The sequence below is a fragment of the Bos indicus genome, chromosome 1 (genome assembly GCF_029378745.1).
Source record: "Bos indicus isolate NIAB-ARS_2022 breed Sahiwal x Tharparkar chromosome 1, NIAB-ARS_B.indTharparkar_mat_pri_1.0, whole genome shotgun sequence".
In the NCBI taxonomy this organism is placed as follows: domain Eukaryota; kingdom Metazoa; phylum Chordata; class Mammalia; order Artiodactyla; family Bovidae; genus Bos; species Bos indicus.
This window is the reverse complement of record NC_091760.1, coordinates 70,182,580-70,199,489: the sequence shown is the minus strand read 5'-3', so window position 1 is coordinate 70,199,489 and position 16,910 is coordinate 70,182,580. Positions and strand designations below refer to the sequence as shown.

The following is a 16,910-nucleotide window of genomic DNA, read 5'->3' as shown; positions in this document are numbered from 1 at the left end:
GCAGAGAAATGCTCTTATCTTCTTGCCACTTTGGCTGTGGGTGAAATCAGGACCCCACGGGCAAGGACTGCATCCTCTCCCCCACTTTCCCGTTCCATGGTGCCTGCAGAGGAGCCTTGCACAGCTGAGGTCCTGGTAGAACTCCTGTTGCATGCTCGGGTCCCAGGCCCAGAAGGTAGTAAGCTAACGTGTTGACCAAATGCTCCACAAGAAATAACCATTTACTAGGGACTGGGCTTGTTCCCAGAACACAGACTCAAAAAAACGTTTCTTTCTCCATCCAGGCAGTGTTGATGTCCTGGAGCTGATTTTGTCTCCTTTCCCTCTTCCTTCTGCCTTCCTCCAGAGAGAAGGGAGGAAAAGCTACTAGACTGTTGAAAATTTAAGAGACTGTCCCTATCAGATGTGGACAAGGATTTGGAGGAACTGGAACTTGCATACATTGCTGATGGGAACGTAAAATGGGACAACCATTTTTGGAAAATGGTTTGACAGTTTCTTAAAAACCAAACATACCCAGCCATTCCAATCCTGGTTATCTACTATTGAGGGGGAAAAAAAAAAAAAGCATGTATCCATATAAAGACTTGTATATGAAAGTTCAAAGCAACTTAGTTTGGTATAATCCCAACTGGAAGCAACTCAAATACTCATCAAAGGGTGAATGGAGAGACAAATTATGGTGTCACCACACGATATAAAACTAATCAGCTATTAGAAAAAGTGAACTATTGATAACTTGTGACGATGTAGATGACTCTCAAAATAAGGCTGCTGTGTGAAAAAAGTCAGGCAAAAAGAGAGTTCCTTTTTAAAAAGATAAAATTATTTAAAAATCCATTTATATAAAATTCTAGAAAATGCAAACTACAGTGACAGAAAGCAGGTCAGTTAATACCTAGGAGTGGAGGTGAAGGGAGCAGGAGGGAGGCCAAGGAAATTTGGGGGGATGAAAAAATGTGTTTCTCACTGTGGTGATGGACTCGCAAGTGTGTTCTTGTCAAATTTTACAGACTGTCACACTCTTAAACTTGTAGCTTATTGTATGTTAGTTATACCTCAGTAAAGCTGTTAAAACGCGGGGGGAAATTACTGACTGTAGTCGTATTTAACAACTCCCCTGAATCCCATTTCTCCCTCTGGCCACCGCCCCTTTCTCTCCCCTGCACAGCCACAGTCTCTGCTCTCCCAACCACTTTCCTGCCTCCTGCTCTACTCGTCCACTCACTCCTTTTGGAATTCCAGGCCTCTCTCTCCAGTGAAATGGTTCTTTCCAAAGTCATCAGTGGCTTCCACTTAGTTCAGTGGGTACTTAAAATTTCTCAGTGTGTTTGACCTCTCAGCTGCGTTCCACTTTCTCCTTCATTTCTCGTACCTTCTATGATGTAGCATCCTGCTCTGACCCTCTTGATAGGGGCATCCTCTTCTGCCTGCCCATTCAATGCTGGGGTTCTTCAGGCTGTGCCTACTGTTTCCCTTGGGATCTCATTCATGCCCATTGTTCAGGGACCACCCACAATGCTGGCCATTCCCAGATTTATGCCTCTAGCCCCGACTTCTCTAAGCTTCACATCGTGTATTTAAGTGCCTACCTGACACCTTCTCTTGGTATCCTAGACTCAGCATGTTCAGAACCCATCCATCCCATCAGCCCCAACTGGTTCTCCTCCACTCCTGATCTCAGGGATGGCACCCTCATCCCCGCAATTGCTTGAGCTAGTAATGGGGAGTTACTTCTGACACCTTCCTCTTGTCAGGCTCCTCTGTCCATGGGCTTCGCCAGGCAAGAATACTGAAGTAGGTTGCCATTTCCTCCTCCAGGGGATCTTCCCAACCAAGGGATCGAACCCATGTCTCCTGTGTCTCCTGCATTGCAGGCAGATTTTTTTACCCACTGAGCCATCGAGGAAGCCTCTTCCTTACCAGTCTCCTGCAAGTCCTGTGAATTTTACCTCCTAAATTTACCCGCCTTTACTCTCACTTCCCTCTGTCTCTACCACCTGACCACTCTGCCCCAAGCTTCATTTCTCAGCTGAGTAACTAAGGCAACTCCGAGTTGACACCCCTCCTCCCTCCTCCCTCTTTGAGGCTAGGTCACAGGAAGAAGGCTGGAGCTAGGTCTCGGTGATGGCAGGTAGCATGCTGTTCTACAATCCAGGTGTGCCAGAAACAATGCGTTTCTTTCATCTTAATGAAGTGGAAAGAGTTGGTCTCTGAACCTAAGCCTTCAGGCTGCCGGGGTGGCTGGGAACTGATGTCAGTCATTCCTCATGCCTCTGCCTTGCCTGTCAGGTCTCAGGGTCTTACTAAGTACAGGGCGTGTCAGGGGCTCTGGCTGTTCATCATCTGTGCTCTGAGCCAGGCCCTCCCACAGCCCTGTCTGTAGCTCCCTTTAGGTTTATGGTCTCTGCTGCTTCCGAGCCACTTTGGGGGATGGAAAGTTTGCGGAACCTGGGAACCTCGTGCCTAGAGTCTGTGTACCTCTCAGACCTTCTTTCCTGAGGTCTTGCTGGATCCCACTGGTGCTGCCAGGGAGTAGGCCTCAGGTCCCCGTTGTTCAAATCCTGTGGGCCTTTCTCTTCCTGCCCAAGCGTGAGGGGCAATCTTCTGTTCTAATATGGGCGACACTGCTGTCCAGGGCCAGCTTAGTGAGCATGAATTTATGCATTCACACTTGGGCATAAGCTCAGAAGGACCCCACACTTGGTTGAATGCTTTGCTGTTGCTAAAATTCTTAATAAATTTTGAACAAAGGGTCCTACATTTTTTTTGCACTGGGCCCTACAAACAATGTAGCAAATAGGTTTTGTTCCCGCCATGCTCTCCCCAGTCACTCTGCAGCTTCTTTTCTACCTCCTCCTGCTGCTGCTGCTGCTAAGTCGCTTCAGTCATGTCCGACTCTGTGTGACCCCATAGACGGCAGCCCACCAGGCTCCCTGTCCCTGGGATTCTCCAGGCAAGAACACTGGAGTGGGTTGCCATTTCCTTCTCCAATGCAGGAAAGTGAAAAGTGAAAGTGAAGTCACTCAGTTGTGTCCGACCCTCAGCGACCCCATGGACTGCAGCCTTCCAGGCTCCTCCATCCATGGGATTTTCCAGGCAAGAGTACTGGAGTGGGGTGCCATTGCCTTCTCCTAGATCCTCTAAAATCTCCTAAGGGCCCAGCCTTTTGAGAAACAGAAACCAAAACAATGTGAAAAGTCTGCTTCTTCCCTGCCACGTATTTCCACCAAGATAATAAAATAAAGGTCACGTTCGTTTTGAATGGACAGAAAAGGAAAGGGGGAGGGGATGAAATACACGAAGAAGAAAATTTTCAAAAATTTTTAACATTAACATCTGAAAATATTTTCTAGCCCCTTCTGCTCCCCATTCCCCCACACCTTGCCCCTCCCCGACACATTCAAGAGGCTTCCCACCTGAGCCTGGCCTGTTTCCCACATGAGCCTGTTTCCTTGGGCCTGGCAGGGAGTCCTGATGCCAGGTCAGATCCTTGCTTTCAGGTGCCAGGTTAGCAGCTCCAGCTGAAGCAGGGCCGTGGTCCTTTGAGGCAGGCAGTACCACCAGGATGTTGCCTTATGTGCGTGACCCTGTCAGGTCCCCTCCAAGCTTCTCCCATAGCTTCCCTCCTTTTTATTTGCAGGCCTTGCATTTTGTAAGAGAGGGAACGCGTGGCCTGAGTGAAGGGCCCGGGGTGACGAGCCTTCCCTCTGGTGCTTCACCCTTCAGTAGGGAATCAGCAGTGCCTTGAGGTTGGAAGATGCCACCCAGGAGCCCAGAATTTGAGCTGGACTACCATTTGAGATCAGCCAGTCCAGCGAGTGACTCTCAACTTTTTATCTTTTAATCCATGTTCGTTTTTGTTAATCATACTGAAAACCTTACTACACTGGAAATTCTGTGTCTCCCTGGACCAAAAGGAGTATCTTGGTCCTTTCTTTGAGAAAGATTCTACCTAAGAAGATTAGCCAAGCTTCTTTATTTTCTGTGGCTTAAGTTATGAAGGTATTGTTTGGTAATATTCCAAATATAAAATTATAATATTGAACAAACTGTCTACACAGGCCTCTTTTACCCCACCCCTCTCAGGGAATGTGCTTTTCTGCCTCCCTGACACCCCCGGCCCCATCCCCACCCTCCACACCCCGATCTGGGCCCAACCAGGTTGAGAATCACTGATCTGGGAAATGAGCACAGAGGAGTTTATGAAGGATTGCGGAAGATCACCCAGCTAAGGTGCGGAAGGTGACCAGAGTTGTTAGGAGAAACACACTGACTGAAACTGCCTGCTCTCATCAGGCACCATAGTAACCATTCCTGTGAGTTATTTTACGACAGGAGGTCCTGGTAAGGAATACGGAACTAAAAAGCCACCAACAACCGGTAGAATTTGGGAAAGGTCAAAAGGAGATACTCATGTCCCATTGACCTCCCAGAATCCTCCTTGTTAGAATCCATCTTGACTGAGCAATGTGTGCACCACCAGGAAGGGCCCTGAGTCAGAATGATTGGCCAGAGACAGCCCGGAAACTAATCCCATCACCATAAAACCCGAGACTGCAAGCCACATGGCAGAGCAGGTCTCCTTGGTTCCCTGACCCTCTTGCTCTCCACCCAGGCGCCCCTTCCCAGTGAAGTCTCTTGCTTTGTCAGTACATGTCACCTCTGACAATTCTTTTCTGAGTGTTAGACAAGAGCCCACTTTCGAGCCCTGGAAGGGGTCCCCCTCTGCAATAAAGTTGGGCCACCATCCCTCTGTAGAGGGTTGCCTCTCCTGGCTATCTCTGTTTTCCAGGGGCTCCAGTGTAAACACAGTAGGCAGGACAGGCAATTTGTATCCCTTGGCTTTCCCCTGGCAGATGTTCCATTAAGCTATGAAAAGCATGGATGATTGGCAGTTTCCATGGTGACGGATTTGCCAAGGATTAGCTCTGAGTGAGTCATGGCTGGGGCTCCCTCCAACGCCATCCTCTCCTGGAACAAGAGAACCTCCAGGCTGTGAGAGGGGAGAGGAGTTTGGAAGAACAGACACTTCCAGTCCCCCAACCCTGCATCCTCATCTCTGACCAGTGATGTTATTTAGGTTACTCTAGAGATTTTATCCCTGGGGGCGGGAGACTTCTGGGGAGAATAGCTGAAGCCTAGGTTTCAGTGGCTCCTCTGGAGTTAGGAAGCAAGGTCTTCTGTCAGTGCTCCTCGCTGCACTCCACCACACCCTGTGGTGGTGGCTGCAGGGTGGGGCTGGGACCTTGGAATAGACTCTGCATTTAGTTTCCCAAAGCACTTTCCTTCTCTGAGCTATACCACCAAACTTTCTCTGAAAAACAAACACCTCTCCCTATAGTTATTCATACACACACATAGCCACTCTGGGAATCTGGGACCACAGTACATGGAGGAACTAGAAAATGGAAATTCACTGGGATAAATACCATTGTGTGAAGTTGTGTAACCCTTGTCCCCAAATTTCAGACTCCTGCTGGAAAGGATAAGGGCCTGTTGTGGTTGACCACACCCAGCATCAAAATGTATGGGGGAAACCAGCAGCCTTTACCAGAATGTCCACGCTTACCTTTGTGGTCAGGAGCCCTGCTATTTCTGTGACATCCTTTGGCCTCCCTGGACCTGATCCTATCTCTCCCCACCCCGCACACATACACACACTCTGAGAAGTTCTGGATTCTACTGGGCTCTTCCAGATTGGCTGGCTGTCTCTGGGACCCTCAGCTCTAGGCATCCATGCTGGCTTTGCCTTCAGCCTACCCGTACATTCCTTCTCTCCCAGTGTATCCCCAGGCCTTCTCTTAAGTTATGTGTTCTTGTGGGTGAGAGAACGAGGACCTGCTGGGGCAGAATGAGGTCTTGTTTTAAGGAGCAGAGAGACTGAGGAAGGACAGTCTGAGGGCGGGACTCACCTCTCTGCATTCTGATGGACTTGTGAGTAGGAACAGGAGAAAGGGAGGGAGCTTTATAATTATTATATATGTTTATTTTTGTAATCTCACTTATAGAATTTATGATTTTATAAAATTATCACAGTATCTATAATAATTATCATTACAATAGCCTACAACATCAGGCACTGTGCGGAACACTTTATAGTCTTTCATTTAAACCTCATCATGACCCCAGTGCTTCTATCAGATGCAGATTTATCATTAAGCTAATGAAGCCTGGGTTTCAGGGTCCCTTGGTTGCATGACCTCCTTCTAAAGTTCCATTTCATATTCATAACTTGGTATTTTTAAAAAGTTTTAGGCCCCATGGAACCTGTATCCTTCCCTGGGTTCTATTATTAATCCATCTTACATATGAGGAAACAATGACACAGAGAGGTGATTTCCCAAGGTCACCCGACAAAAAATGGTGATCCCCATCACTTCCCACGTGCTTTGGCAAGGATGCTGGGAAAGAGGACACACGTTTGTCTGGAGCTGTACTCTACCCGGAAGTCAATAAATCCTGCTGGAATCCTAGTGTTTGAATGTCCCATTATTAGACACAGTCTGTCTCAGCAGCATCTCTAAGGCATTGCGAGGGTGGAGCACTGACTAGTTCTGCCTCTAAGAATAGAGCGAAGAGGGGACGAAAGATTCCTACTTTAACAGCTAAACAAACCAATCAGCCAGGTGTGGGGAAGGAGTGGGGTTTTGACGATCAGGTGGAAGGTAAGGAGAGGCAGCCAGAGTGCTTAGGAACCCAGGGGAGTTCTGAGAGCAGAAGGGAGCCCATCTTCCCCAAATGGACATTCAAAAAAAATGTTTTTTTATTGTGTTATAGTTGATTTACAATGTTATGTGAGTTACAGGTATACAGCAAAGTGCACCAGTTATACATATACATATATACATATATCCACTCTTCTTGTTTTTTTTAAGATTCTTTCCCCATATAGACCATTGAGTAGAGTTCCCTGTGCTATGCAGCAGGTTCTTATTAGTCATCTATTTTATAGATAATAATGTGTATATGTCAGTCCTAATCTCCCAGTTTATCCCATGCCCCCACCCCCAGGTGGACATTTATTTAGCACCTACTAGGTGCCAGGCACTGTGCTAGGTGCATTATAGATGTTCTTTCTAGCTTTACAACAATCCTGCAAGGTACATAATCTTATCCCCATTTGCAAATGGGGAGACCGAGGCTCAGAGCCACACTGCCTCCAAACAACAAAAGGCGGCAGATAAGGTTAAGTCACTTTAGTGCATGGATATTCTACTTTAATGAAAAAGAAAAGTAATAAATTTATGAACTTAAAAAAAGAAACAAAAAAGGCAACAGAGAAACAATCTCTAAATGGAAAGGGAAAATTGAAGGCTTCTAAAGTAAGAGTAGTTCTTTAATGACCAACCAACAGAAACCAGGAAAGTCTAGAAAATGATCAGCTGTTTTTCTTTATAAAAAGTATTTATTTATTTATTTATTTTTGGCCGTGCTGGGTCTTTGTTGCTGTGTGCGGGCTTTCTCTGGTTGTGACTATCCTTCACTGTGGTACACAGGCTTCTCCCTGTGCTGTGGGGGGGCTGTCCTTCATTGTGGTACACAGGCTTCTCCCTGTGCTGTGTGGGGGCTGTCCTTCGTTGTGGTACACAGGCTTCTCCCTGTGCTGTGTGGGGGCTGTCCTTCGTTGTGGTACACAGGCTTCTCCCTGTGGTGGCTTCTCTTGTTGTAGACCATGGACTCAAGGACATGTGGGCTCAATAGCTGCAGCTCGAGGGCTCTACTAGAGTGCGGGCTCAGTAGCCATGGTACACAGGCTTCAGTACCCTGTGGCATGTGGGATCTTCCTGGACTGGGGATCGAACCCAAGTCCCATGCATTGGCAGGCAGATTCTTAATCACTGGACCACAAGGGAAAAGTGAAGTCACTCAGTCATGTCTGACTCTTTGCGACCCCAGGGACTGTAGCCTACCAGCCTGCTCTGTCCATGGGATTTTCCAGGCAAGAGTGCTGGAGTGGGTTGCCATTTCCTTCTCCAGGGGATCTTCCCAACCCAGGGATTGAACCCTGGTCTCCCACATTGCAGGCAAATGCTTTATCCAGAAGCCCCAGGCTTTTTTTTTTCCCATTGTTCCCTTGTTGTTCAGTCACTATGTCGCGTCTGACTGTGACACCATGGACCGCAGCACTCCAGGCTTCCTTGTCCTTCCTGGAGTTTGCTCAAACTCGTGTCCATTGAGTCAGGGATACCACCCAACCTTCTCGTTCTCTGTTGCTCCCTTCTCCTCCTGCCTTCAATCTTTCCCAGCATCAGGGTCTTTCCCAGTGTGTCAGCTCTTCACATCAGGTGGCCAAAGTATTGGAGCTCCAACATCAGGCCCCTTCAGTGTTGACTTCCTTTAGGACTGATTGGTTTGATCTCCTTGCTGTCCAAGGGACTCTCAAGAGGCTTCTCCAGCATTACAGTTTGAAAGCATAAATTCTTCAGGGCTCAGTGTTCTTTATGGTCCAACTTTCATATCCACACATGACTACTAGACAAACCATAACTTTGACTATCCCAATCCCAGGATCAACCTGCACCTCCTGTGTCCCTGCATTGCAGGTGAAGTATTTACCCATTGAGCCACTGGGGAAGCCTTTTTTTTTTTTTTTTTCCTTAAGAATTCTCATTTTCAGGATCAAAAAAGGAAATAGGGTGGGAGTGGGATTAAAATAACAGGCAAGAGGTGAAGACTTTGATCTCTGTACTATGGTTGATGAAGCGGGCAGCGAGAAAAGGCAGAGGACCACTATCTTGCAGATGCTGGTAAGTGGTTAATGGACATTTATCCTGGTTATTTTTATCAATAGCTGATCCTAGAGATGTTTAAGGGATCAGTTCCTCTCCTGACCATCCACGTCTATTGTCACAGATATTTGAGCCAGGGTGCCAAGCCAAACCTCCCAGTTCACCTGGTGCCACACAACCAGACTGTGAGGTTAATGGCAGTGCCCAGAAAGGTCTGGATGATGCTGGAGGTTTAACCTCCTCAACTCAAGCTGGTAAAGTGATGGCCAACACCACCATCCTCACATGTGAAAGCTGAGTCGGTGAGGAGATGTAAAAGGCCTTAGGACGAGGACAGAAGACCAAGTCAGAAGGCTTTACCTGTGTGAGGAAACCTGTTGCCTAAGTCATATGGTCATGATGCAGCCCATATCATCATCCTGATATAGGGCGAGGACGTGGTTTAGGGTAAAGCAATTAACTGCTTCCTGGAACTGGCAGCTCAAGACCAACGAGGAGGGGAAATGCCCTGGACCAGGACAGACTAGTGATTCAGAACTGGGGACGGAAATTGCTGTAGGAAAACCAATGTGTGGTGCTGATTATAACTGATTATAAGTAGGGCTGATTATAACTAAGTTCAGCACTCTTGTGGGGGCGGTAGCCCCAAATTAATCATGCCGTTACTCTGGTTTAAAAAGAAAAATCCAAAAAGAGCATGGGTGTTAGGAGGAAATGGAGAGACTGTATGATGTGGAGGAAATAACATGACTTGAATTAAGGAAACTTCAACATGAGTTCTGCTGGTTTTGCAAGCAGCTAGCTTGAAAACATGATCAAAATTGCTTCCTCTTTTGGGGTCTCAGTTGCCTCATCTGTGAAATAAAAGGCCAGAGTCGATGATCTCTAAGATACCTTCCAGCTTTAAGAATTGATGATTCTAAATAACCACTTTAAAGATTTTTAGGAAGCCTGCCAAAAAGAGGATAAAGATCAAATAGGAATTACAAAATGGACACTTGGTGTTTTCCAATGATTAAAGTGTTTCATTTTTTTTAAAAAGTGTTGAATGTCAAATAAGTTTTGGGAAATAGTATGTGCTACATTTCTCTTCTTAGAAATGGACAATGAAAATTAGAATGTTGTATGGTAAGGCAATGGCACCCCACTCCAGTACTCTTGCCTGGAAAATCCTATGGACGGAGGAGCCTGGTAGGCTGGTAGTCCATGGGGTCGCTAAGAGTCGGATACGACTGAGCAACTTCACTTTCACTTTTCACTTTCATGCATTGGAGAAGGAAATGGCAACCCACTCCAGTATTCTTGCCTGGAGAATCCCAGGGATCGGGGAGCCTGGTGGGCTGCTGTCTATGGGGTCGCACAGAGTTGGACATGAGTGAAGTGACTTAGCATGGTAAGTCCAGCAGTAAGAATCTCTCTGATCTTGTTTAATCAAGGTTTTCCCCACTGATACGTTTTTTAACTGTGGAACCTTTTTTTAGGGGGGCATTATTTGTAAATATCACTGTGAAATAGTACTTATTCTACTATTCCTCCACTAAATCTAACTCTAACATTAATATTTTTAAATTGTAACAGAAGCAGAAAGGTAACTAGGGAATCTCTATAATACCTGATTAGCATGGGTGAATATGAAATCAAAATAACTTTTCTAGATCTAACTGGTAAGCAAGACATTTATAGTCCACCAGAACTAGAGATCATCTGCTCAAGAATTGTGTAGTTGTGCAAGGGCAAAATTCTGGGAGTAACAGTGTGCAAACCAATCTAATAGGTGTGCCCGGAACACCCACAGGAGTCACCCCGAGGCTTCCTGTCTGGAGTGCAAGTTACTGCCATTTCCTTGTCTTGGGAGTTTTGTGTTCACGGTACTGACTGCCTATTTTCTGGCTTGCCTGTTTTGTCTCACAAGCCCACTTCCTGGCTGTCTGGGTCTGGCCCATTCCTGAGGGTGGCCTGTGTCAGTGTCAGCTGTTTCTGCTCCCACTGAGCAGGATTCCCACGTGCCCCATACCAGGCCAGCTAGTAGGACCTCTAATTAAAGGCAGGGTCATCACTGTGCAAGGGATTGTGGAGAGAGAAGAAAAGGGCGTTTGTTTGTTATGAATACAGAACCTTTGGGAAGCAGGAAGCCATTACGATTAATCAGTCACTTTCCTAGACAGAAGCGCCTATGGCAATGGAGTTCTTGTGGCTCCTTATTTCTAGAGTTTTGTAAATGATCTGAAGGAAGGCGTACATAAAGACATGACAAACTAGAGGAGGTACGAAAATGGCAAAGAATGCATAGCAGTATGTAACTTTGCAAAGCTGAGTGAATGGGCATAGAACTGCCAGGGGCTTGGGGGCAGAATGAAGTCATTGCCGAAGGTAGGAAGCCAGGCAGGTAAGACACTGGTAAACCTGGTGACAGGTGAGAACCTTGGCAGAGGTTCAGCATTTGGGAGGTTCAGAAAGAGGAGGTGTTGATGGACGAAGTTAGTGGGGCCTGAGTATCAGGTAGACATGGGGATCTGGCCAGGGCTGGCCTTGGCTGTCAGACTGTTCTAGCAACAAAGGACATGGTCCCGTGAGCTGTGGTCAGAGTAAGGCAGGTCCTCAGCCTTGCTCTCTTGATCTAAATAAAACCTGTATGTGATTTAAAAAAAAAAAAAAAATAGTGCAGAGGTGCTTGTAACGTAAAGCAGTAGTCTCTCAGCCTGCCCTCCCTCCTCCACCAACCTGACCACCCAAAGAACCCCTCTACAGGGGCAACCATTTGTAGTCATTTTAGTACTTCAGGAGCTAACTGCATTACCAAGCAACATGCCTACATCTGAGCTTCCCTGGTGACTCGTTGGTAAAGAATCCGCCTGCAGTGAGGGATCCGCAGCTGGTGTGGGTTGGATCCCTGAGCTGGGGAGATTGCCTGGAGGAGGGCATGGCAACCTGCTCCCATATTCTTGCCTGAAGAATCCCATCGTCAGAGGAGCCTGCTGGGTTATGGCCCAGAGGGTCGCAAAGACTTGGATACAGGTGAAGCGACTTAGCCTGCATGTACATGCTTATATCTATAACTGGATAGTCAAAGTCACATGTAATTTATTGACACCATGGTAAGAAATGTAGAGGGTTTAGCTTCCTTACATGTTCCTTTATCCACTTCCCAATTTTTAATAGTCATATTTTAATTTTTGTTCTTTTTTGATTATCTTTATAACTTTAAATAATATGCTTAAGTCTGTTATCCATCCTAGGCTATATCTCTTCACTGCTTATTGTTGGTGTGGAAAATTAATATTCTGTGTTGTGTTTTAAGATTAATATATTAGGGTCATATTTATTTCATGTGTAAAGTATTTTGACAAGGAATGCGTTAGTTATCTTAAAGGAATCCCTGATTTTAAGGGATTCTGAATAATCCTTTTATATTTATGTTTTAGAGCAATATCAGGGAAGCTATGACAAGCTGATGACTAGCAGGTAAAGAGGAAAATCTCATGAAAGCTGTAGTTTACAACTTGCAGTGAACAAACACAGTTTCACACCCACCCCACCCCCCCCCCACACACCCCCCCACCCCGACACACACACACCCTCTCTCTACTAAAAAATGTGTTTTTTTCTTTTTTCTTTTGCCTTTAGGTTACAAGTCAACAGGTTTTGGAACTTCGAAAACAAGCTGTTCAATATTCTTGGAAATTTCTTTGCTCCTCTTAGCAAACATTTAGAAACTCCCCTTTATGATGACAAAATACAGAATAAATTCTAGCATTAACTTTAAATTTATTGCAGCTGGTATATAAATATTTGCTGGCATTTCCTTATTGACCTAACAAACTTAATGGCTAACTCACATTTCAGGTTTTCTTATTAAACTAACTGAAGCTTGTAACATTCAGCCAGTCCTGAGTGAAGATCCTGGGACTTTTGTTTCCCACACTACTACAGCAAAAATATGAGTGCCTTTCCTCTTTCTAGTTTTCTTTTCTCTTTTCATTTCGTATTAGCTGTTAGCTATAGCTTTATGTCACTTTGTCAAGGTAGATGATATTTGTATTCTACTTTGCAGCTAAACTTAAGTCCTCTGGGCTATGTCTGTGACTCCGTAGCTGTGGTTCACTGAAGAGCAAAGTGGTGGGCTACAACTCCACTTCCTTGGCTGCATCTGACGTGGCCCCTGTGTCATTTAGGGGAGAATTTTCCTCATATAATGGCCAAATGGATTAACGTTAAGACTTTTTTTATTAGTTGTTTAAAGTCATGTCCTATTTTAGTTTCCTTCCTATTTACATGTTGGCTTTCTTATTTACTTCTCCTCGAGTTTCAGTAAGCGTTTTCTCTTGTTGCCAAAATACGCAGTCAGCAAACCTTTAAAATAATTCATAGTGTCCTTTGTGTTGAATCCAGTCCTATCCAGAGGCATCCCTACCGGGGTCTCCGTTCTTCTGCTTCAGTCCCTGCGGGTTTCTCTGCTGCACCACTGTTACTCTGGGACTTTGTTAACTCCTGACTTGTCACCACTGCTTTGTGAACCTTCTCTTCTTCTCTTTCATAGCTTATATCCTCATTGTACTGGAGTCCTTGCTTTAGTGTCTTCCTCAGAAATGATGTGTGGGAGGTAAATTTTCTGAGCCCTTCTTTGCTTAACTTTACTTTCACTTAATTGGTAATCTGGCTAAAACTCTAGTTTCAAAATAGCTTTTCCACAGAATTTAAAAATCAGTGCTCTTTTCTAGAACTCACTGTTGCTGTTGAGAAGTCTGATGCCAGTCTAATTTTTGTTCCTTTGTAACTGTTCGGTTTTTATCTTTGAAAATATTTAGGATTTCTCCTAAAATTGCACAGTGATGATTTAGGTGTGGGCCTTTATGTTGTTTACTTTATGGGATATTTCAGCCTGAAGACTTGTGTCTTCTTCAGGTTGAAGACATTTATTTCTGTTGTTTACCTGCTTAATTTATCTTTGTTCTCTCTTTCTGGACCTCCTCTTAGTTGGATATCGTAACTCCAAGATTTCTTCTCTTTCTCCTATTTTTTGCTGAAAATTTTTACCCCTTTGTCTTTCTGTTCTAAATTCTGGGATATTTACTTAACTTTATCTTCTAGATGCTCCACTGCATTTTTAGTGTAAGTGATCATGTTTTTAATTTTAGTGATCATGTTTTTAATTTCCAAAAGTCTTTTTCTTGTTCTTATTTTTTGTTTTTCATAGCATCTTGCTTTATAGGTAGAATATTCTTCTTGGATGTTTATGGAGCTACTAATTAGTATTTTCTTCAAAATTTTATCCTGTGTTCTGATTTTTATGTTTCTTCCAGCCCAGGTGGTCCTGTTTTTGCTATGCATGTGTCTGTGTGTTTGCTGCTGGGTTTGTTATACACGTGACCACCTTTGGTTGCTGGCATGGATCTCCTGCTGCAGTGTGGGGGGGTCTGTCTCCTGACGGGGTTCTTCCTTCATGACAGGGTGACAGCAGCACATTTGTGGGTGTGTCTGGCTCTTGAGGAGAGCTTCACCTGGGTGCGAACATCCATACTAGTAGTCCTGGTTTTTCTTGGGCAGTTTATTTAGGTCCTCTAGATAAGCGTTCCAAGGTTTTCTTTTCCTTTCATTTTAGTACTCTGTATCATTTTATCCATTTTCTATGTTCCAGACATTTGTGGAAACTTTTCATCTACTTATGGCTCCCCCTCCCAATCCTCTTTTTTTTTAGGCATTCATCCATTTTCCCCTTTTACTATCCTTTTGATAGGGTCTTGGGAGGGAGAGGACTGAGAATAAAGAAAATATGCCCGACATGCCATTTTAAACAAACAAAAAACATTTAAGAATTACTTCTCCCTTATTTCATAATGATCACTATAGAAAATTGAGAAAGAAGAGGTAAACGACAAAATAAAAAATGATCTGTTTTTCCGTCACCCAGAAATAACATTTTGAACATGTTCTAGTTCCTTTTTCATTTTTCTACACATCTATTTATCTGTTTTTTTTTTTTTCACAATAAGATCATACTGTATGTTCTGCTTTCAGATATGCCTCTGAAAGTGAAAGTGAAGTTTCTCAGTCGTGTCCGACTCTTTGCGACCCCATGGACTGTAGCCTACCAGGCTCCTCTGTCCATGGAATCTCCAGGCAAGAGTACTGGAGTGGGTTGCCATTTCCTTCTCCAGGGGATCTTCCCGACCCAGGGATCGAACCCGGGTCTCCCACATTCCAGGCAGATGCTTTAACCTTTGAGCCACCAGGGAAGCCCAGATATGCCTCTGAAATGGAAACAATTGCTCTTTTCATGTCACAACATATCCTTGATGTTATCGGAGGGCTGGTATATATTGAAAGATGTATCATCACTTATTTAGCCAGTCCTCTACGTGTCTCAGATAGTAAAGAATTTGCCTGCAATGTGAGAGACCCAGGTTTTGAACTCTGGGTAGGGAAGATCCCCTGGGGAAGGAAATGGCAACCCACTCCAGTGTTCTTGCCTGGAGAATTCCATGGACGGAGGAGCCTTGTGGGCCACAGTCCATGGGGTTGCAAAGAGTCGGACACAACTAAACGACTAACACACACACACTACCTTTAGACCTTAGATTGCTTATGATTTTCACCACTCTATATATACAAGCTTTAATAAACATTTTTGGATAAATCTTTACTTATGTCCTTGACTGTTTACTTAGGATACAACCGTAGTAGTGGAATTGCTCAGTCAAAATGTATGCAGTTCTCTGCCTTAGTTCAGCATTCATGATAGTCTTTGAAATAGTTCCTGTTTAACTTTCTGGGCCCAAACTTTCACTTTACTCCACTGCACTTGAGTTCCCTCAAGCATTATAGCAGAGGCGTTAAGAGAGCAATTTTCCAAATCACACAGACCAGGGTTGAATCTTAGCTTTGCTACTTACTACATGTGTGACCTTAAGCTATTTTAATTTACCTCTTTTAGCACTAGTTTCCTTGTCTATAAAATGGGGGAAATAATTCTACTTTTCTGATGTGGTTGTTGTGAGGATTAAATGAGATTTAAAAAAAAAAAAAAGCATGAAAAGCACTTAACACAGGCCCTGTCAGGTTCAAAGGGTTCATAAATCCATATTGATGGAGATGGACCCATTCCTCTCCCCAAACCCATGCAAAACGTCCTTCAAGAGCACATTCACAATGCACCCATCCCCGTGGGCTTGCAGAGCACATGTGGGCTGGATCTACACGATGTTCAGCACCCGCTGTCTTGTTGGTTTCCTGCCTGTGTGTGTTTGGACCACAGCGATGACCTTCCACCATGACTACGTGCTTTCATGAGTGCTCATGAGGAATAGAGTCCACAGTGAAGAGGAGCTCGCCACTTAGCGTTGGTAGCATCAAGATGGTTTGTTGGAATCTGTTTAGAGTCCTTGGCAGCTCAGGAGCTTTGAACACGGCTGCTGACTCTGAATATTGGATGAAACGTGTCCCTGGGGTCCCTGAACCCCAGTGTAGTCTGAGGGTAGCAGAGGAAAAGAACTGTGCTGAGCAGACAGGGTGGGTTCTTTGCTAAGGCTGAGTCTTTCCTGGGTGTTGTCCGGCTGGAAGGCAGAGCTCAGAGCTCAGCATGTGGCCTCGGGACCTTTGTGTGGCCTGCCAGCCGCCTCCCTGGCCCTCATTACTTTGCACTGGGCCATAAGATGCTTTTGTCGCTAGTCGAGCTCTCCTCCTGAGCATCAGCCAACCCACAAAAGTCCCTTTCACGCCTTGAGGATGCCTCCCTAGTTGCCAGGGGAGACTGAGAAGTGCACTTTGCAGAGCCGCAGATGGGAGGGCATGCCCGAGGATCCCTTCCAGGAGAGGCCCCGAGGAGGGGAAGGTGATGTGTGGAGGATGCTGCTCACCCTTCTCTCCTGTCTGGGTGTCTTTCAGGAGTCATGGCCGGCTTCAACATGGGGGGCGACCTCAGGGAGCCTGCTGCCAGCATCCCCCTGGGCTCCCTAGTAGCCGTTGGCATCTCGTAAGTTCCCCTTGTGGCAGTCAGCTGGAGAGAGGGAGAGAAAACCCAAGGCAAAAGAGGGGATTGCTCCTTTTGTTCTAAGAGTGCCCTGTATGTGACCAATCTATTCTATATTCCAATCCTCCTTTTAACGCTCAGCCAGCTGGAAAATTCACGTCTGGTGGGTTTAGATACTCGCCCTTTCATCCCTCCTGCCTGGGAATCCAGCA

General features: G+C 45.3%; 1 protein-coding gene across 2 annotated transcripts in view; it reads left to right on the top strand.

Moving 5' to 3' along the window:
* SLC12A8 (solute carrier family 12 member 8) overlaps positions 1-16,910 on the top strand; it is a 148,681-nt gene that overhangs the window by 89,662 nt on the left and 42,109 nt on the right. For both annotated transcript variants that reach the window (XM_070788814.1, XM_070788805.1), the window contains one exon: positions 16,614-16,701. In XM_070788814.1, coding sequence (XP_070644915.1) covers positions 16,614-16,701 — 88 coding nt within the window. The remainder of the gene's footprint in view (positions 1-16,613; positions 16,702-16,910) is intronic.